The sequence below is a fragment of the Myxine glutinosa genome, chromosome 7 (assembly GCF_964187855.1).
Source record: "Myxine glutinosa chromosome 7, kmMyxGlut1.1, whole genome shotgun sequence".
NCBI lineage: Eukaryota > Metazoa > Chordata > Myxini > Myxiniformes > Myxinidae > Myxine > Myxine glutinosa.
In genome coordinates, this window is record NC_136267.1 from 166240418 (window position 1) to 166262211 (window position 21794).

The 21794-nt window shown below is 44.9% G+C and overlaps 1 protein-coding gene across 1 annotated transcript in view; it reads right to left on the reverse strand.

Moving 5' to 3' along the window:
• The window catches only part of LOC137413152 (obscurin-like protein 1), a 135967-nt gene that overhangs the window by 24654 nt on the left and 89519 nt on the right, over positions 1–21794 (reverse strand). The window contains exons 12-16 of the mRNA XM_078782520.1: positions 15352–15618; positions 13658–13924; positions 8249–8361; positions 7482–7635; positions 142–303 (exon numbers count right to left, since the gene is read on the reverse strand). Coding sequence (XP_078638646.1) covers positions 142–303; positions 7482–7635; positions 8249–8361; positions 13658–13924; positions 15352–15618 — 963 coding nt within the window. The remainder of the gene's footprint in view (positions 1–141; positions 304–7481; positions 7636–8248; positions 8362–13657; positions 13925–15351; positions 15619–21794) is intronic.

Genomic DNA, 21794 nt, shown 5'->3' on the forward strand with positions numbered 1-21794 from the left:
GTTGACAGAGGATGAACATAAGAACACTTAGATACATGTGCATAAATAGCTGCACTCATCTAATACATGGAAAACGATACCCTCCTGGCTCCTCCAAATAGTAACATTGCAGCTGCAAGAAGGCAAGGTACGCCCACGTACCCTGGTGTCGAATTCGGACTCCCTCCCGAGTCTTCACTCGCTTGTCGTTCTGGAACCATGTCACTTTGACGTCATCGTCGGATATTTCACAGGAAAAGGTCACAGATTCCCCCTCAGCGATATCAACTGGTTCTAACCCACGCACAATACTCACATCCCTTGCTGTAAATACAGAATATTATGTCAGAAATTATATTGGGACAAAGAAATTTCCAAACGCAGAGTAATTTTTTATTTATATAGATTTAATCATGTGTTACACTTGTACTGTCGTAAGAAGTTTCAGTTCAGTTTATTTTAAAAAACACAAAACAAACAAAGGCCAGTTTAATGGCAGAAACATTGATACTATCAACAATGATAAACGATATTAAAGTATCCAGTATATTCGCTTTCAGTTTGTTTCGTACAACAACGTTATTCACTTCCAACGTTGTTCATTTACAGCGCTCTTTATTTACAGCGTTGTTCACTTCCAACGTTGTTCATTTACAACATTGTTCATTTACAATGTTGTTCACTTACAATGTTGTTCATTTACAGCGTTGTTCACTTATGACGTTCATTTACAACATTGTTCATTTACAATGTTGTTCACTTACAATGTTGTTCATTTACAGCGTTGTTCACTTATGACGTTGTTCATTTACAACATTGTTCATTTACAGTGTTGTTCACTTATGATGTTGTTCATTTACAACATTGTTCATTTACAACATTGTTCATTTACAATGTTGTTCACTTACAATGTTGTTCATTTACAATGTTGTTCACTTACAATGTTGTTCATTTACAATGTTGTTCATTTACAGTGCTCTTCATTTACAGCATTGTTCGCTTCCAATGTTGTTCATTTACAACGTTGTTCATTTACAACGTTGCTCACTTACAATGTTGTTCACTTACAACATTGTTCATTTACAGCATTGTTCACTTATGACGTTGTTCATTTACAACATTGTTCATTTACAACATTGTTCATTTACAACATTGTTCATTTACAATGTTGTTCACTTAGAATGTTGTTAATTTACAACATTGTTCACTTGCAACATTGTTCATTTACAGCATTGTTCACTTATGACATTGTTCATTTACAACATTGTTCATTTACATTGTTCATTTACAGCGTTGTTCACTTTTGACATTGTTCATTTACAACATTGTTCATTTACAACATTCTTCATTTACAATGTTGTTCACTTACAATGTTGTTCATTTACAGCGTTGTTCACTTATGACGTTGTTCATTTACAACATTGTTCATTTACAATGTTGTTCATTTACAGCGCTCTTCATTTACAGCGTTGTTCACTTATGACGTTGTTGATTTACAACATTGTTCATTTACAACATTGTTCATTTACAGTGTTGTTCACTTATGACGTTGTTCATTTACAACATTGTTCATTTACAACATTGTTCATTTACAGCGTTGTTCACTTATGACGTTGTTCATTTACAACATTGCTCATTTACAACATTGTTCACTTACAACGTTGTTCCTTTACAACGTTGTTCATTTGCAACGTTGTTCATTTACAACGTTGTTCACTTACAATGTTGTTCACTTACATCATTCACTTGCAATGTCATTCATTTACAGCATTCTTCACTTACAACGTTATTCCCTTACAATGTTGTTCATTTACAGCGCTCTTCACTTACAATGTTGTTCATTTACAGCACTCTTCATTTACAGCATTGTTAACTTCAAACTTTGTTCATTTACAACGTTTCTCACTTACAACTTACTTACGTCGTTCACTTACAGCGTTGTTCACTTACGTCGTTCACTTACAATGTTGTTCATTTACAGCTTTCTTCACTTAAACGTTGTTCACTTACGTCGTTCACTTAAACGTTGTTCACTTACGTCGTTCACTTAAACGTTGTTCATTTACGTCGTTCACTTACAACGTTGTTCATTTACAGCTTTCTTCACTTAGACGTTGTTCACTTATGTCATTCACTTACAATGTTGTTCACTTACGTCGTTGACTTACAACGTTGTTCACTTACGTCGTTCACTTACAACGTTTTTCACTTCCAACGTCAGACTGCTGAAACTACCTTATGTTGGTCTGTTCGGTTTACTAGCCACCCAATGACGATGACTCTATATCAATTCCTAATCACCCAACTGAACTCTCTGTTTCTCATCTGTGACTATTTCAATGGTCACCGCCATATCATCTGGCTGAGTGTTGGTTCGATAACAGACAGCCATGATATTTCAGCAAAGGCCTTCTGCGACTCCGTTGGTATGACCCAATCTGTAAACTTACCATTCCGGATTTATCCTAGTGGTACATCCTCCCTATTGGACCAAGTAATGACTAACTTTCCATCCAATCTTTGTTGTTCCTCTTCTGCTCCTATTGTCTCTTTTGACCAATTTGTTGTCAAGACCTATATCTCCCTGATTATGAGTGAATAACCTCGACAATGCAGGATATTGGCGGTTTGCAAAAAACAACTGGCAGGGTATTCAATCTGCCCTCTCACAAGAGGATTGGGCCATCATCTTCACAGCACCTGATATTGATTCTGTGTGGGAACACTTTTTTATATACAATGTCGAGGCTCTTGGAAGAGTGAGAACATAGTAACGGATCAGGGCTTAACAGAACAAAAGGAACAGTAGAAAGAGAGTGGGGGAGAGGGATGACACACCAATAGTGGGGATGGGGAACAAAACAGAGGGAGACTTGGAGAAATAGGGAATGGAGGGAAAATGAGGGCAAGAGGACAAAACAGGGGTTGGACAATATGCATGTAGCCACAAATTCTCAGGAAGGAAAAGCAGGAAACCTGGAAAAGAGGTGGGTTTGGGGAGGGTTAATGGGGAGCGAAAAAGATCATGGTTTTGGATGGGGAGTTGCTATTGTTGTTGTTATTGTATAGCCCCAGACAGTTCTCTCGAACAAGCCCGCAGCACGGAGATAGCCGATCAATCTTGCAGGAGTGACCCAAAGATCCCCCACATCCAGGATGGTACCTCCACCTTCATGAAGCAGGGACACGACAGAGTTATAGAGAGAGAAAGAAAGAAATAAAGAAAGAGAGAGAAAGAAGAGACAAGAAGAAGCGATCCATGGAGACTGATCGGCACTCTCACAGTGACCGCGCTGCCCTGACAAATCCGGGCAGCAGGGAAGAAAGGGGGAAGATAGAGCCCGCAAGTCAGGGTACAACCACTACAAAGAGGCGTCCCCAATATTTGTGGATGGGGAGTGATCTGAGATGGTGGAGAACAGCTGTCTCGAAGACCTGGAGGGTCTTGTCAGCCCTGCAGAAATGGGGGGAAGGTGGAGTGGGTGGTAGAGGGGAAATGGCACGGAAAAAGTAGTAGGTGCAAGATCAGAAAGGATGTGGTAGAAGACGAGAGACCACCGACCTGTTTGCAATGTGAAAGTAGTAGGCCCATAGACTCAGTTTCATCACGGGATATTCCAATGATCTTGGTGGCATTGGTTTTCTTGGCATCAAGATGAAATACCATATGATTTTAGCTTGTGGATGAAACTCTTCTGCCACACTTTGTCAAAAGCCTTTAAGATGTCCAGAGGAACTACTCTGACTTCAGCATGATGATCCAAAGCCAATTCACATGCTCGGTGATTTGGAATACGGGACTCGGGGTAGGGCATTTTCAGCCTTGGACAAACTCCGTGTTAAGTTGTATAGACAGCTGTTGTGTCAGAAGCCATACTTGGCCTCATTCATGTTATAACTTCACTTTAAGGACAATGATCTCCCCAGTTTTATAGGCTATCATGCATGCAGGAGAAACTGGGGTGCATTGTGATATCTCCTCGAGCCAATTCTTTGCCAATGGTATCAAATGGAAATGTATTGTTACTGATATTAAATGAAAACTGATATTAAATTAAATATTGTTAGTGATGTTACTGATATGAAATGATATTAAATTTAAACCAGACTTAATCTGCTTAACAGAAACTTTCCTTTTTCAAGATGTCTCTAATTCCTTAAAATCTCTTCCTGGTTAATCCCTCCTGAGCGCTCCTGAGTATGATAGACCTGAGCGTCGACCTGGTGGTGGGGTTGCTATCTTTGTCAAAAACTCTCTTCCTCGCAGTCCTTGCACTGCCCTCTCTCCACCCACCCCCAGGAATACCTCTGGCTACGGCTTCCCCTCCGCTCCCACCTTTTGTTCATATGTGTTCTGTACCGTCCTCCAAACAGTGATGACTCCATTTACATCTCGCTGTCTGACAACACGGACCAACTTCTATCCACTCATCTCAACTCTCTCTTCCTCATAAGTGGCGACTTCAACTTTTATCATGCCGGCTGGCTGGGTGAGGGTACCTCCAGCCACCACACCTCAGCAAAGGACTTCTGCGACCAACTGGGACTGACACAATCTGTCAATTTCCCAACCCGGATCTCAGTCAACGGAGTATCTTCTCTTGTAGACTTGGTTATGACAAACTTTCCTACAAATGGCTGCTGATCTTTTTCTGCTCCAATCGGTTCATCTGATCATTTTCTCGTTAAAGTGGACATCACTCTGGCCATTCTGAGAGGGCCTCCTCAGCGTCAACGAGTCTGGCATTTCACTCAGGCCGACTGGCATGGTCTTCAAGCATTCATTAATCATCTGGACTGGTCTCCCATCTCGACTGCCTCTGGCATCAACTCTTCTTGGGAATTCTTCCAAAGTAAACTGCTCTCTATCATGCACAGATTTATCCCATCTCCTCTTCAGTTGTCATACCCTTCCTCCCATCCATGGTACACTGAATCTTGTGGTGAGGCAGTTGCCCTGAAACAATTTGCCTTCGCCTCTTGGAAGGCTAATCCAACTGAAGGCAATTTCCATTCCTTTCACAAAGCTCGGAACAAGTGTGTGTCTACCCTCAGGAGAGCCAGGAAACAATATCTCTCAACTCTCAAGACTGAACTCTCAAACCTGTCTCCCTCCTCCAAATCCTGGTGGCGTCTGGTCAAATCTGTTTCCGGTGTTTGTTCCCCCTCCATCCCCTCACTTACCTCAAACAGCTACACAGCTGACACCGCACATGACAAAGCCAAAAGACTCAACTCTGTGTTTGCCTCAAAGTCTTGTGTCCCAAACCCATCTCTCTCTGAACCCACCTTACCCAGTCGACCCAGCTGTTTCTGGACTCTGTGTCCTTCTCTCCTGACAAGGTGGAGAAGTTTCTGTCAAATCTCGACTATGATTCGGCAACTGGACCAGACGGCATCAGCCCACGGGTCCTAAAATCCTGCTCTGCCGCTCTACCTCACCATCTCTCTGTTCTCATCACCCTCTCTTTTGCTCAAGGTCATCTGCCATCTGCTTCAAAATCAGCCAACATCACCGCTTTACACAAAAAGGTGCAAAAACAGATCCTTGCAACTACAGACCAATCAGCCTGCCCCCAATAATTAGCAAGATCATGGAATCCATTATCGCTTCTGACATCAAATCCTTCCTCTTCTCCAATGGCTTGATCTCGGATCATCAATTTGGATTCAGACCAGGTCATTCTACTCTGGACATGTTGCTTCTGCTGTATCAACAATGGATGGAGGTCCTCAATGCCAAACAGGAAATCAGAGCTGTCTCCCTTGACATATCAAGTACCTTCAATATGGTCTGGCACACCGCTCTGCTCACCAAACTCTCCTCCTATGGTATCCATGGAAACCTCCACGCATGGCCTGCAGACGTCCTCTCTGGTCGCAGTTAACGTGTGGCCCTGAATGGATTTCTCTCATCTCCCCTTCCTGTTCAGGCTGGAGGTCCTCAAGGCAGTGTGCTGGGCCCTGTACTTTTTCTGATCTTCATTAATGATCTCTCCGACTCTCTGGAAAATCATCTCCATATCTTTGCTGATGACTCCACTCTCTGTCGCTCCATATCTCAACCCTCAGAACGGCAGGCAGCAGCCTCTTCACTCTCTGCAGACCTGGACAAAATCACAAACTGGTCAAACAAGCGGAACATGTCTTTCAATCCTGACAAATCTCACACCCTCACTTTGTCTCTCCGAAAAGACCATCTGGATAACCCTCCCATCTACTTTCTGAACAATCCTCTCCAAGAAGTTCTGTCACTCAAGCTTTTGGGTCTCACTATCTGCCATGATCTTTCCTGGGAAAACCACATTTCCAAGCTGGCCCCCAAAGCCAGTCGCCGACTGGGCATCCTATGTCGTGTGGTCTTTTCTGGGCACTTCTGAGCTCTTCACCACATACAAAGCTTTCATCTGCAGCTCATTGGAATACTGCTCTTCCCTCTGGGCTCGTGCTCCTGCCTCACACCTAGCTCGTCTTCACGTGGTTGAAACCAAAACATTCAGAATCATTGGAATCTCCCGTGATGAAGCTGATTCTGAGGTCCTGCATTTCAATCTCTCTTTCACCGCAGGCAGGTTTGGTGGTCTTTCTGTCCTCTACCGACTCCTCTCCAGCCTTGCTCCCCTGCTCCTTCTGTGCTCTGTCCCACAAATATTCCTGCAGGACTCAAGATCTGCCAGCAACCCTCTTCTGGTGAAACTGCCAAAATCAAGACTCTCTGCTCATCTTCACTCTCTTTTCTCCCGCCTCTGGAACGATCTTCCTGACTCTCTTCAATCCCTCTCCTCCCTCCAGGTCTTTAATACAGCTGTTCACCACAATCTCTTATCCAAAACCTTGATCCAAAACCCCATCTAAAACCTTGATCTTTTCTACCCCCGTTAAAACACCCCAGATCCGCCTCTTTCCATCACCATCTTCTTTCCCGAAATTCCTAATAGTGTTCATTTGCTTTATACCATGTACCGCTCCCTCCTTCCCCAGCCCTCCCCTTTCCACAGATCTACTGACGTCCCTGTTCTCTACTGTTGTGCTTGTGTGCTTCCCTCTATCTCCCCCTCTTGTCTCCCGCTCCCTTCAATGTATGTTGTATGTGTCTGTGCATGATTTCATGTTCAATGTGTTAGCTCTTACACGAGCCTCGATTCTGTATACAAAAAAACAAAAACATATTGGCATTTAGAAAGTTTTGATGTAAGTAGGTGGTCAACATGTTGCCACTCAATATCATTGGCCAGGACTAGCTACTGGAGGAGTTGTCTCAATGCAATCATTGTCCTAATGCACCCCAAGGTTCCTCTACTCTCACAAGCAACAAAATTATTAACAACCCCTGATAAAAAAATGCACATATTATACTGGAAACAAAACCATGGAAAGCAAAAACAACATTTAACATCAATTAAGTACAGTATTTATCACCAGGTAATGAATTTTATTTTTGAGGATGTGTAAAAAAAGTTGAGAAAGATTCAACATCAACAGGTACATAACCGTATACTTACCGCGCACAATGAGCTGCGCAGATGTCTCAAATTCTCCGACACGACACTTGTATGTCCCAGCATCTGTGTACTCACAACGAGGTAGCAGAACGCAGTGCCGCTGGCCTTGTATAAGGAGTCGGAATTTCTCTCCATGATGGAGTTTTTCATCACCCTGTGCACAGCACACATCCCTAAACTTCACCGGGCAATATTGCCCACAATCCATCCTCGGATTATTTAGCACGTGAATGGATTGGCCTGTTTAGAGCTCTTGTTTGAACCACGGGCTACACAAGCCCAGGGATTGTCCATTGTCTACTGATGTCTTTGCGATTCATATTAAGAGAAATCATTTATACGGTAGGTGTGCCCCACGAAATATAATTGGTGGTTGAATCTAATGACCAAATGTGCAAATACTGCTCAAAATTTCAAGTCAATCAGATGAAAATTGAGGATTTTAGAAATTTGACCTTTGGCCGATATTGACCTTTTGACCTCAAAATCAATAGGCTTCTTCCTTATGACCAACTCTACCATTTGGTGAAGTTTCGTGAAGATCGGCTTGAAATTGTGACCTTCAGGCGATTGACATACAGACAAACAGACAAACAAACAGACAGACAAATAGACAGACAGAGAAACAGATAGAATAACACATGTGACCAACCAATATACTTGATAAATCTTCTATTTTTGCAAGTAACAAACGTGGGTGAATAAATATATAACCTCCATCCCCCTTCGGTGGCAGAGGTAACTAGACCAATAGGTGAATGTCATACCTTAAACCATTCCACGTCAACCAATTCTTTGGAGACTTCACACTCCAGAAGTACACGACTTTTCTCAGGCACTTCTAAGTTTTGCAATGGACGCAAAATATGAACTGGTGGCTCTAGGACATAGCACACCAGAGGACATAATCAGTATATTGCATTTGAGATGAAAATGTTTTATTCTCAATTCTCATAAACAATTATATGTGTGTTGAGTTTAATAATAATGTGAGAGGCAAAGTTTTAATTAAAAACAAAAAACCTTTAGGGTCAGCCTCTTTTAGGGTGCCCCTTCTATGCTCTGTTCCCATTCAGGTAGGCCTATCTGTGTTCCATCTGAAGCCCAAGCTCATGATGCAAAGAATGCGGGTACAAATCCCATTTAGCTTGTGTGTTTGTCAATTGTCTATTAATGTCCTTGTAATTTATGTAAAGGTACACTGATGAGTGATTTGTACTGTTGTCATCCTACATGCAATACATGTACATTAAGCTCCTGGTTGTCGGTGCACATTAGGGGCAAGTAGAGGCCCCAGCCATCCCATTCTACTTACTTGAATCCATCTCTTTACTATTCATTTATCGTTGTCTACGTGCAACTTTCCTCCCGTCTCCGTCCTTGAGACACCACTAAGAGAAGTTCAGACACTCCATACCTTTGGGTCTCGATCAACATGGGCTATGATCTTTCTTTGGCAAATCACATATCTATTGAAGTTGGTCTTGAAAGCAGCCACCAACTACGCATCCTCCATCGTGCCAAGTCTTTTCTTGGCAAATTAAAACTTCGAACAACGTACAAGGTCTTTATCCGGTTCTCGATGGAGTATTGCTCTCACTTTTGGCCTGGTGCTCCTGCTTCACACTTTACTCGCCTCGACGCCATGGACACCATTGCGTCCTATTGCTCCCGCATTACAGACAGGTCGGTGGCCTATTTGTGCTCCAGCACCTCATTTATAGTCTTGTACCCTCTTCCCTTTGTGTCCACTTCCCCCAGATTTTTCTGGGTCACAAAAATATGTTGCACCATCGCAGAGAAATTAACTAAAATCTCTATGAATGAAATGAATGAATGATCGTTTTAAGGCCATTTTCCCCGCTAAAGCGAGGGTTAGCCTTGCGGGCCCCATGACAATCATGGTTCCCTGTTTGAGGCAATGTTTTTATGGCCGGATGCCCTTCCTCACGCCAACCCTTGGTCACACTCTTACGATGCACAGGGATACAGTGTACCTATTCTAAACTGGAGTACACACCGTGATCATTCATCCCAGCAAGCTGGTGCTCAATTTGCCGACCACGGAAGGATGACAGGCTGAGTCAACCCCCCTGGCGTTAATTCGGCAATTGACCGGGATTCGAACCCAGGATCCTAGGATCCCAAGCCGGCACCCTAACCACAAAGCCAACACCAGGCTCTATAATTTCCAGTTATTTAAGCGTTATGATGGTTAAACAGGAACTGCAGACTGCGCCATCAAAGGCAAAAAGGAAGTTTTTAATTAGGTTTCCCATACAATTACATTGTATGGGAATACCTTTTATTTCTGCTATAGTTTTTCTTATTATTATTCTTCCACCCTATTTTGCACCTCCGAAAACTTTAAAATTAAGTTTCTCAGCAACCACTGGTCGGATTGACAGGAAATTTTCATCAAATGATTGGCTAGGCACGTATAACTTTTCAATGCTAATTATGACGTCATAGGTCACGTGGTATGGGCACCATCTTGTAAAACACCTTCAACTTTGCCCCTCTATATCTCTGAAACAGCTCAATGGAAAAATTTGAGTAATGGCTCATCTATATAATAATAGCGTAAGGACTCGACTTTGTTATCCCTTTTACGCCGCACCCAGTGACCCGATGCCCACGGCACTAATGGATTTACGATCTACGAACCGCACTCTTTGTTTATCACGTACAGCCATACTCGAAAAATCTGAATTAGCCGACGTTGGGGCCCAAAACCATCCGATTAACTGCCGATACGACGCCATCTTACGACGCCATCTTACGACGCCATCGTATTGGCGTCTGCTGGGCGAAGGTGAAGCAAGCCGTCTGCTGATTGGACAGTCGAAGGCAACAGCAAGCCGTCCACTGAGTGGACAATCCCAGAGTGGTGCTATGCCGATTCCTATTACGAATCCATTCATTTTTCAAAAGTATATCGTAGCGTTGTCATTTAAGTAGATTGCAATAAATACGTTGTTCATATACGCACTCTTCATTCTCATCTTTCTTCCTAACTCTTACTCGGACAAGCAAATCCCCTATGCCATCCATAATGGTACACTCTATCCATACACCACATCCTCCCTTCCGTGGATGTTCCACGGGTTTCGGCTAGTTCTAAATAACTCTGCAATGGGACCATAAAACATGTTTATTTGGTATATCAAAAATGCTAATGTTAAGAGGTTAGAATTTGTCAAACACATCTTTGCTCCCACAAAAATGATATTTTTTCCCCAGATCCATAGTTAAATAAAACTCAGAATGCAAAAAATTTCGAAGTCATACGTCACATGGTTTGGTCGCCATATTGTTTTTCGTGAAAAACACGAAAACCGCTTTTTCTCTGCAACGGCTGAACAGATCGAGCCCAAACTTGGCATGCATAATCGCATACCAATGACGAACAAAAAGTTAATGATCATGACGTCATGCATCACATGATTTCAGGGTTATGAAGTTTTTAAGCATAAACTAAAAATGCTATCTTCTCCATAATTTGTGAAGATATCGAGTGGAAACTTTACACAAATGTTCGCCATGGGAGGAAGTTTAAGTAATACTTGAGACGTTTTGATAAGTCACATGGTTTGGCCGCAATAAATAATTGAAGGGAAAATCCTTAAAAACTTCTAACTCTTGAACCACTGTATTGATCGACTTGAGTTTTTAATGCATTGTAGATCTCATCAAGCGGAACAAGTGTGTAAAATTTCAACATGATTGGTTGTACAGTCTCAAAGCTAGAAGTCTTTATTGTTGAAAGAAGAAGAAACGCAACATTTTTTTCTTACCAGGCCACGTGACTCAATGTGCTACTGCCATTTTAATGACTTATTTCCTTTAAAGAACCATTTTCTCTGCAATAATTGGACCGATTGAGACCAAATTTTCACCATAGGAGGGACTCGGTCTGTAGAATATTTTAATCGTAATAATGACAACACAGGTAATGTGGTTCGGTCGCCATATTGTTTTGAGTGAAAAGCCTGAAAAAACACTAAAATCCCATTTTCTCCAAAATGCCTGAACAGATCGAGGCCAAACTTTGCAGGCAGAATCGCATACCCATGACAAACAAAAAAGTCACCGAGCATGACGTCATGCGTCACATGGTTTCAGAGTTATGACGTTTTTAAGCATACACCTTTAAAACCTAGCTCCTCCCTCATTTTTGATCCAATCGAGGGGAACCTTCACAGATTTGTTCAGCATATTAGTCTACTAAAATTACCTTTTGGAATTTGCGATAGGTCATGTGGTTTGGCAGATATCGTTAATTAAACGAAAATATAAAACATTTTTATATCTCTTGAACCGCTTCATTGATCGACGTGAAACTTCATACTATAGTAGAAGTCATGAAGAGTAACAAGTGTGAAAAATTTCAAGATGATTGGATGTACGGTCTGGAAGCTAGAAGTTGTTATTGCGTGAAGAAGAAGAGTCCTCGAGTGTGGGCAATTAATTATTTATTACAAGTACAGACATGCAGGCATCGTTCGACACGATCTCACGAGGTAATTTGAACCTCAAAAAAAATTCTAATTTCTGATTTGTCAATGGCTGAGAAGGACAATGGATTAATAAACGACTAAAACAGATTTGGCAAAATTCCGACTTTTTTGACCCGATCGCATTCCACACAGAGAAGCCACAAGGTGTCATTGGGTGAAGAAGAAGAAACACTCGCTTGGCCTTCCCAGGCCACATCAATAATTCTGGCTCTGCGATTTTCAGGTTTATTTTTATAAAAATCGCTTTTTCTGCAGTCATTGCACAGATTGACAGGAAATTTTCACCATAGGTGTGTCTGGGCAGTGGGCATAAATCATTTTTATTAAGGATAATTATGACGTCACAGGTCTCGTAGTACGGCCGCCATCTTGGAAAAGGCGAAAACATTTTACATTGATATATCTCCAAAAGCGTTGCATGGAAATGATCGAGACATATCTCATTGTAAAGAACTATCCATTGAGAATAAGCCTTGTGAATGATGATGTCATATGTGCCTCCATTATGACGTCATAATTTGACAGGTACAAAACTTCATCCGATCAGGATGAAATTTCTTGAGCATCAAAGGGATAAATTGATGGAGAAAAATAATACTAATGTGAAAGCGGGGTTGTTATAAAGTGTGTGTGTGTGTGTGTGTGTGTGTGTGTGTGTGTGTGTGTGTGTGTGTGTGTGTGTCTGTGGGGAGGGGTGGGGGGGGAGGGTATGTGTGTATGTGGAGATGTGTGTGTGTGTGTGTGTGTGTGTGTGTGTGTATGTGGGGAGGTGTGTGTGTGTGCGTGTGTGTGTGTGTGTGTGTGTGTGTGTGTGTGTGTGTGTGTGTGTGGATATGTGTGTGTGTGTGGGGGGGGGGGGGGATGTGTGTGTGTGTGTGGGAGGGGGAATGTGTGTGTGTGTGTGTGTTGGGGGGGGGGGGGAAGTGTGTGTGTGTGTGTGTGTGGGTGGGTGGAGAGGGGCAGGAGGTGTGTGTGTGTGTATCGGGGTTGTATCCACCAAGGGGGGGTTGTATCAAAGCATGTACAATGAAAGTGGGGTTGTATGAAAGCGGGAAGGCGGAGGAAACCGGTCATCACTGCCAGCAGTTGTAAAGTGGCAGTTCTAGTTTTAGTTTTATGTCTTAACAACACCACAATAACGTGCCATTCTCTAAAACCTGAACTCTAGAAAGTTAGGGAGCATTGCTAATTATATTAGAGGAGTAGGGGATAGGTATGGACCGGCACGAGGGGGGGCGGGGGAGTGGGTGGTTGGCAGAGAAGAAGAATACCAATATAACAAACTTTTGATTAAAACAATTAAACCAAAGAGCACATTTTGTTCATAACTAGTGGGGTCACCCGTGGGAATCCCACGGGCATGAAGGTGTATCGTTGCGGTCGGTGCAGCCGTTTTTGCGGTATCCAGGATGATAACGTTAGGCAGGAGTCCAAACCTGAAAATGCTGGAGACCAAAGCTGAAATTGGAAAAACAATATAGCCTATTTTACTCCAGGGCGTCCCAGGATTACCCACCCAAAATTATGTTGCGGTCGGGTCAGCCGTTTTTGCGGTACCTGGGAACGGACGGACGGACAGAGACGGACGGACATTTGGTGAATTACAGTAAGATGAGAGGAGACTGTGCAAGTCAGATTTAAGAGGAGTAATCTCACCGAGCACAGTGAGGTATGCCGAAGTTTGCAACATCTCGGTGGTGAACATAATGCTGCCAGAATCCGATTGCCTGATGTCTGAAAGTGCAAGGCTATGCGTAGTTTCACTCATGGCTATGAGGCAGGTATTACTTGGCTCCAATAGCCTGCCATTTTTTAACCAATGACCAGCCACGTCAGCATGTGAGAGCTTGAGGTGGAAACAAGCTGTGCCATGCTCACAAATCTCCACTGGTGCAAGTGGTTTTACGAGACGGATCAGGAGGGCTGCAAGACATATAGCACTGAAGTGAGTAATCAAAGATTGAACTTTCAGGTATATTTCTTACGACAAAATACCACCTGTTGCTTCACTGATGGGAATACTAAGAAAGGGTGGGGGGGAGAGATGTCTCACCACACGTCGCTATACACTCCTGGAGGGAGAGGTGTAAGGAGGGGGGTGGGAGCGAGAGAGAGAGGGAGGGGGAGAGAGAAGAGAGAAAAGAGAGAAGGAGGGTACAGAGAGTACGGGGAGAGAGAGAGAGAGCGTGAGAGGAGGGGGTTGGGGAGGGAGAGAGACAGGAGGAGGGTGGGGGAGAGAGGGAGGATGGGGAGAGAGGAAGGGGGATGGGGAGAGAGGAAGGGGGATGGGGAGAGAGGAAGGGGGAGAGAGAAGAGAAAGGGGAGAGGGGAGTGGAGAGAGGGAGGGAGGGGATAGAGAGTGGGGAGAGAGAGAGGTGTGAGAGGAGGGGGTTGGGGAGGGAGAGAGACAGGAAGGGGGAAGAGCAAGGAAGGGGGGAGAACAAGGAAGGGGGTAGAGCAAGGAAGGGGGGAGAACAAGGAAGGGGGGAGAGCAAGGAAGGGGTGGGAGCGATGCCTCACCTCACATCTCTATACATTCTGGGAGGGAGAAAGTGAGAGGAGGGGGAAAGAGAAGGGTTGGAGGTGGAGGGGGGAGGATGAGAGGAGCTATGAGAGGAAGGGGAGTGAGGAAGGGGTGGGGCAAGCAACCCCTCACCACATGCCGCAGAATCCCATTGGCTTAATGATTAAAGGGGAATGCATTCCTGACAAAAATAAAAATAGTGCCAATGCCCCTGGGCTTACCTGTTAGAACCAGGGAACCATTGGTAGGCAAGGATGACCCACAAAATATGTAATGGAGAAGAAGGTAAATACCTATTTTGGGGGGCAAATCCATGATTTTTTTAAAATATCGTGAATAAACTTTAATGATTGGTGTGGTCAAGCTTCATCAAAATTGTGTGTAGTTTCGCAGAAGAAAGAAAATACCTATTTTGGGGGATCAAGAGCCCCGTTACACCCCCTTAAAACCTCCCATTTTATGCCGTGAACCAACTTTAGTAGATCACAGGTGATGAAGGTTGTGGTCAAGTTTCAGCAAAATTGTATTTGTAGTTTCGGAGAAGAAGATCCATAGACTCAACTTCATTACAAGAGATTCCAATGATCTTGAAATTACAGATTTTGAATAACTCAAATTACAGTACTGCTTTCATCACAATGACGTAATAAGATTTTTTGGGATTTACCAGGATAAGAAGAGGAAATAAACAAACAAAGATATGGTGGAAATGTCAGAAAATGTGAACTCAGTAGGAACAATCAAGGCACGTGTTGCTAAACTTTGTCAATGAAGAGACAGGGAACTGACTTTCATTTAGCAAACTAAGTTACCAATGGAAACTTACGTTCCACACTGAGTCTGGCACGTGTGTGGTCGTGATTTGTCTCACACGCATAGATACCACGATCTTCAAAAATTAGCTGACGAATATTGAGGCAGACCTCCCGGCCATCAATTTCCATTGAGAGATGCTCCTTTGGCAACACCGGGCTCCCGTTCCTGGTCCAGATCACATGGTTTCCAGGACGGCTCAATTGGACACGGAGATGTACCGTGTCTCCCTCCTTGGCTGCTATGGGTTCCAGGCGTCGTTCAAACGTCACCGGTGCTTCTGCAAAGCACATCGGACAGCTGGTTAGATTTTGTGAATGAATCAATTATGTTACTTAAATACTTGCTTAATATAGATTAAATATCCCACATTCTCCATGTCCACTTCCTCCTTGACCTACCTCTTTCAAACGTCATTTCCCTCCTGTATTCCAACACTCGTACCCTCCTTTTTCTCTCTTATCACCCCTCGTTTTAGCTCGCATATGATCACGAAGTAGAGATGAGCTATTAAAACCAGAAAAATATCCTTCAGTCAGTCAAGCAGTGGGCCCATTAACATATTTTCGTTTTTCCCGACTCCTCTGAAACGGCTCAACGGATCATTTGGAGACTCGAAATGATGATTCATGACGTCGATGGGCAAAAATTATTCGAGCCTTTATTATTTCCATCCAGGTGGTGAGATAATTTAGCTAACTTCAAAATGTAATGTATGTTTGTATGTCCATCACATATTTTTGATCTGATTGCCGGTAAATATATAATCATCTTACGACAGTGTGAATTTTTTTTTTAAAGATGTTTCGTTGTTAATTTAATTTCGGGAGTAGGGGTAGGGGCGGGGGGGGGGGGGGGGGGAGAAGAGGGAACAGTTCCTTCATTCCTTTTTTAGTCTTCTTTAAAAAAAAATTTTTTGTATACAAGATCGAGGCTCGTGTAAGAGCTAACATTAATCACAAAAAGACAAACTGACACATAAAACATAAGATAAAGGGAGCGGGAGACAAGATGGGGAGAGAGAGGGAAGCACACAAGTACAACAGAAGAGAACAGGGACATCGGGAGATATGTGGGAGGAAGAGGACTTGGGGGGGGGGGGGGGAGGAGGAGGCATCGGAAGGGAGGGGAGGAGGGGGGGTGGTGGGAGATTTATTTAATTATTTTACCCTTTTGGGTTCAGTCCTTTTAAATGAGGTATCATTCAGCATTATTCGTGCTGTGGTTACGTTTCCCCCTTTCAGACATAATCACACAACTTGCATTTATATAATATATAAATATATAACATATGAATAAATATAATATAATATATAATATAATATATAATATAAATATATAATTTATATAATATATAAATTTATATAATATATAAATATAATATATAATATATAAATAATGTATAATATATAATATATAATATATAAATATAATATAAATATATAATTTATATAATATATTAATTTATATAATATATAATATAATATTGTTGTGGATATGAGGATGGCATTTTTTTGATTGTGTGTATTGTAGTGGTAAATTGTTGTGTAACCTTGGTTGGATATGGCCCCTCCTGCCTCCAGAGTTGTATAAAGGTAAAAAGGGCGTCTCGGTAGTTAATTCCATAAACACCACATTGCAGGACACGATAAAACCCTTGTTCAGTAGCTTATATCTTATTATGTGTTTTAGAGTAAGGCCTTGTCTTCCATTAGAATGACACTCCATTGCACCGAATCAATTGAGAATAGCTCCCCTTCAATAATTCCATTTCCCAGCCAAACTCTCCATCTGTGGGTAAAGCAGTTCACAAGCATGGGGTGCACGCCCTCTCAATTCGCTGCTATAGTGAAAATGTGCTCCGTGCTCTGTTTGAACAGGAGGGGCGGGGTCGCCAGGGAGAGGCAAGCCCAGGGCGCGCCATGAAGGGCGGGGCTGTGCAGCCCCATGCCCAAATAAGGAAACAAGCCCGTGGCTCGCCACGAGGGGCGTGCCGTCGGCGCGATGCCCAAACAAGGAGACAAGCCCGTGGGATTACCATACAAGGTCACGAAACAGAGCACGGGGGAGAGGGCGGTACCGAAACCGAAGAGGGCGTGTCAGACCGGCGCTAACGGTATGCGAGAAGGGAGCTGAGATCGCAGATGAGCTGGAGAGAAGTGAGAGAAAGGCTGAGCTGAGCTGCGTGGAGAGACCCGCGCTGGAAGGGAAGTGAGAGGAAGAAAAATACGAGCTGAGCTGCGTGGAGAGGGACACGACAAAAGAAAGGGTCCAAGAGAAAGCCGAAGAGCTTTTACGAAACAAGCTACACGAGAGATACAACAGAGGAGTGCAGCCCCGTTTCAACCAGCCGCGTGAAGCCCTGACGGTGTGCGCTGTAAAGCCGAATACCAGGAGCTGCCGGCGTGCGCTGTAAAGCGGATTACAAGGAGCTGCCGGCTCCCCGCTTCCCGCCCGGAGTGGACCTGCTTGCTGTGCCCTGTGATCCCAACTGCTCATCCTTTCCAGCCATTCCTGCCTGCAAGTTCCCCATTTTGCCTAAGTGAGTTTGTTTTGTTCGTGCTGTCCTGGGTAGTAACTAAGTCTGTATAAGCTAGTAATTTTCACTGTGTCACCTGCGTCTCATGTCCCCTGTAAATAAACGTGACTGCTCTTTTTGCTTATGTGTGTGTAAATAATAATAAACCCCGTTACTCTTCTGTACGTCTTCTTCTTCTTCTTTGCATTCGTCGTCTTAGTCTTTTCCACATTGAATATCTGTGGCGCGATACGGCCAACGTTTGGGTGAATCTGGTTTATTCGGGGAACAACTGTTCGGCCGCGGTGCCTTCGCTCGGCAAACAACATCCTTATCCGTGGACCGTAACAATTGGTAGTCAGGAGGTGGGATTCGAACCTGGGACTAAATTTATTTAGCCCAAATTTTGGAACACCAATTGTGTTATTGGCAGTAACAATTGGTGTCAGGAGTGTCGGATCGGACCCGAAGCGTGCTTAATGCGCTCAAAATTACGAGCTGCTGGAAATTGTTTTATTCTTAAAGAAAAACCCGAATTTTGAAATCGCGCCATGGCTGGTCAAGGCGACGGGATGTCGGTGGGAGAGATAAACGGGGTAGAATCGACTCAGGACCTCGGGGAAATGTATGTGGAGGAAAGAGAGGAGGAGAAAAATGGCAATGTGGTTGCGGAGGTTTCAGACGCGCAAAATGGCGCTCTCGCGCACGAGGTTACGGGCGCGCAAAGTGGCGCCTTTGCGCACGAGGTTGCAGCAGCACCAAATGGCACCGCGCACATGACCGCAGCGGTCGCGTCCGCGGCGCCGATGAACTGGGTGCATTTTCTGGCACAAATGAGGGCCTCTATGGAAGAGTCAATGTATAATTGGAAGAGGGACGCCATGTCAGACGAATCCGGGTGTGATCTGGAAAAATTGAGGGAGGAATCCAGGTGTGAAGTGGAAAAACGGATAGCAGAGGCAAAAAGGGATAATAAAAAAATGATGGAGGACATGAGGCGCGAGTCGGGCGGGGTCCCAAGGGTGCACGACGAGGTAACGCGGGTCGAGAAGCACTGGGTGAACGAAGTTGAGAAAAGCACGGGTAACTGGACCGGGGTAGAAATCGCGACACGGGGTTTGGAGCAGCCGGCGACCGCTGAGGTAGAGGAGGGTGTTTTATTAAAGCCAGCGGTCATCGAGGTGAATAAAGAAAAGGTGCTGGGAATTAAAATTGAAGTGATGACGGAGGTAGCCCGGGAATTGCAGGGAGAAATGGAAAATGTACAAGGTCGGTGCTCAACTCATAATGGTGTGCTCACTAACCAAATAAAGAGTGTGCAGGTTTTGGTGCAGGGAGGAAGAAGAACCCCGAAGGTGAGACGTGCTGTGTATTGTGCGGGGAGATTTTGTAAGAGGATGTTTGGCGACAAAAGAATTTTCGCGCGCTTGGGATCGATATGGCACCCGGGCGTTGGTGAAGGGTCCCGTGTGATTGGAAATGGCACGCGTGTGAAAAAAAAGTGTGCGTCGGCGAGTGGGCGTGTTATAAATTGTGGGAGTGAAACCGAGTGTGAGCGAGAATGCACGTCGGGGTGTACGGAGTGTGACACGAGGAGTGAGTTGGTGGTGGAGCGGGTGCGAGAATGCACGCTTGGAATGGTTGAGGGGGTGCGAGGAAGCACACCTGAGTTGGTCATGGCACGGGTGTGGGAGAGCCCATGTGAGCGCGTTAGTGGGTGGATGCAAGGGTGCACGCCCATGGTGGTGAGTGGTATGGAGTACGTACCAAGGGAGAGTGCGCAAGACGGTGCGCGAGGTGTGTTAAAAGAGTGTGCGAACGGTGAGTGTGCGCGAGAGGTGTGGTGTGTAACAGGGAGTACGTTGGTGGAATGTACGGACGGCGTTGGAACGCCGGGTTTGGTGAGGGTGAAAGGGGTAGCGTATGCGTGCGAGCATGCAGGTGAAGCATCGACGGTAACCGGGTTAGCGGTTAGGGCGACGGATAGCCGATGCGAGCACTCGGGGCGCGGTGTGCTTTGTTGGATGCAGGGCCCGGCGCGGATCGAAGCTGCGTCGTTTCTCTTCGAAGCGTCGTTGCCGATTCGGGCTTGGCCCCGCTCCGCACGGTCGAGTCCGGGCCTTGGCGGGCGAGGCGACCGGTCCGGTTCAAGGGCGAGTGCGAGGAAGCGGAACGGTGCCCCCTCGTGGGGACGGGGTTCCGAACGGGGGAGATTGAGCCATCGGGCCCGGGACCGTAAGGTACCGCGCCGAGATGGTGCGTGGAATCTCGGCCCGACCAAACCACCTCCCTTGAACCGAAAGCCAGACGGATTCAACCTGCAGGCAACCAAACCACCCGAATTCATTACTCGGCTTTACGAAGCCGAGTTTAATGATGTCATGACGCACCGAGGCTAGGATATAGCGGACTGTGATGATGGTGATAGTGATTTGATACGAAATTTATAATAGTGAGTAGAATTGGCAGTAAATAGAAAATTTTTGATTGGTTGGAATTTGGACGAGCAAAATTGATAGTGGGACCTCCCCGATGTGGTGGGATGGCAACACTGTCATCCCTCACAACGGGGTGTCAAAGGAGCACTAGTTTATGGGGTTTATGGCAGTGTAAGCTCCCCGAGGGAGGGTTTGGATAATGTGTAGGGCCCTAGAGATTGACATTAGGTAACGTTAAGGTTAGGTAGTGACTGATACCTGTAGTGGGGATGCAGGTAGATTAGTGTGGATGATAATGACGAGGGAGCGCAATAGATTAAAGGGGCGACTGGGAAGCGCAAGTTTCAGAGGGGAGTAGTTAGATGAGATGATGCCGTGTGTGTGAGGATCGAAAGTGTATTGAGCAGGGTATGAGTAACTGATTGTGATTGTGAGTAGTAGTGTGATTGCACAGGTGTGCAACTGAACAGGTGTATGGAGCAGTGTATGAGGGAGTGATGGTGATGGGTGTGGTGCTGACCAAATGGTCCAGGAAGAGGAGGAGGGTGCAGGTGGCACCAGGTAAGAGTGCACAGGTGTGCAACGACAGGTGAATGAGGAACAGGTGTGTGGAATAAATGGTCTGGAATATATGGAGTATTGGAATGGATGGTCGTGGAGTGAGTATGGTGGAAATTGTGGAGTGGAGTGGATGGTGCGAAGGTGTGAATGGGGGAAGAGTGGACCCCCATCACGGATACCCGGGGCGGGTAGTGTAAGTGTTAGGTAGAGGGTATAGGTAAATTGTGGTTGGATATTGGCATCTGTGGTGCGGGTGAGAGAATGGTATTTGGATGGGTGCATTAGTGTTGTGGAAATGGCTGGGCGTGTAGCCTGTTAGTGTGTGTAGTTGGTTTGGGCACTCCACCACTGTGAGGATGTCGGCCAGGTGAGGCCGCAGGTGGGCTCTGGGAGCCGGTAGTTGTGAATGGGGCCCGAGGATCCGGAGGACGGACCCGGGTAGCCCAGTGCCAGAGGGCACCAAGGGGTGACAGAGCCAGGAGGGGCCTTCCCCAGTAGATAGGTTAGGTTAAGGAGCAGGTAAGCTCGGGTGGCAACTACAGTGGTGGAGGTGTGCAGGTGGGTAGACCTGCTGGGAGAGCTACACGTCTCAGCCCAGAAATTGTGCAAGGGCACCGGGAGATGAATCGGGGGAGTGAGACCCCAAATTGAGAAGCACCACAGATTGGTCAATGGGAATTGGTTTTTAGAACCCATAGTGTAAGTTGGCCAATGGATTGGCAGGGAGAGACCCCGGGTAGTGTAAAGTGTGTTAAAGTCATTTAGAGGATAGTTAGGATTGGAGTCTCCTTGCACCATCTACATGCACTCACCTGAGGTGACAGGTACTCCACACCATGCCAAGTTTTGTTATTTTACTGTGCAAATGTTTGGAATGTGAGATGCATCATGACGTGGGTGTGACATTGTGCTTGATGTTCCATCTCTTCCTTCTTATGA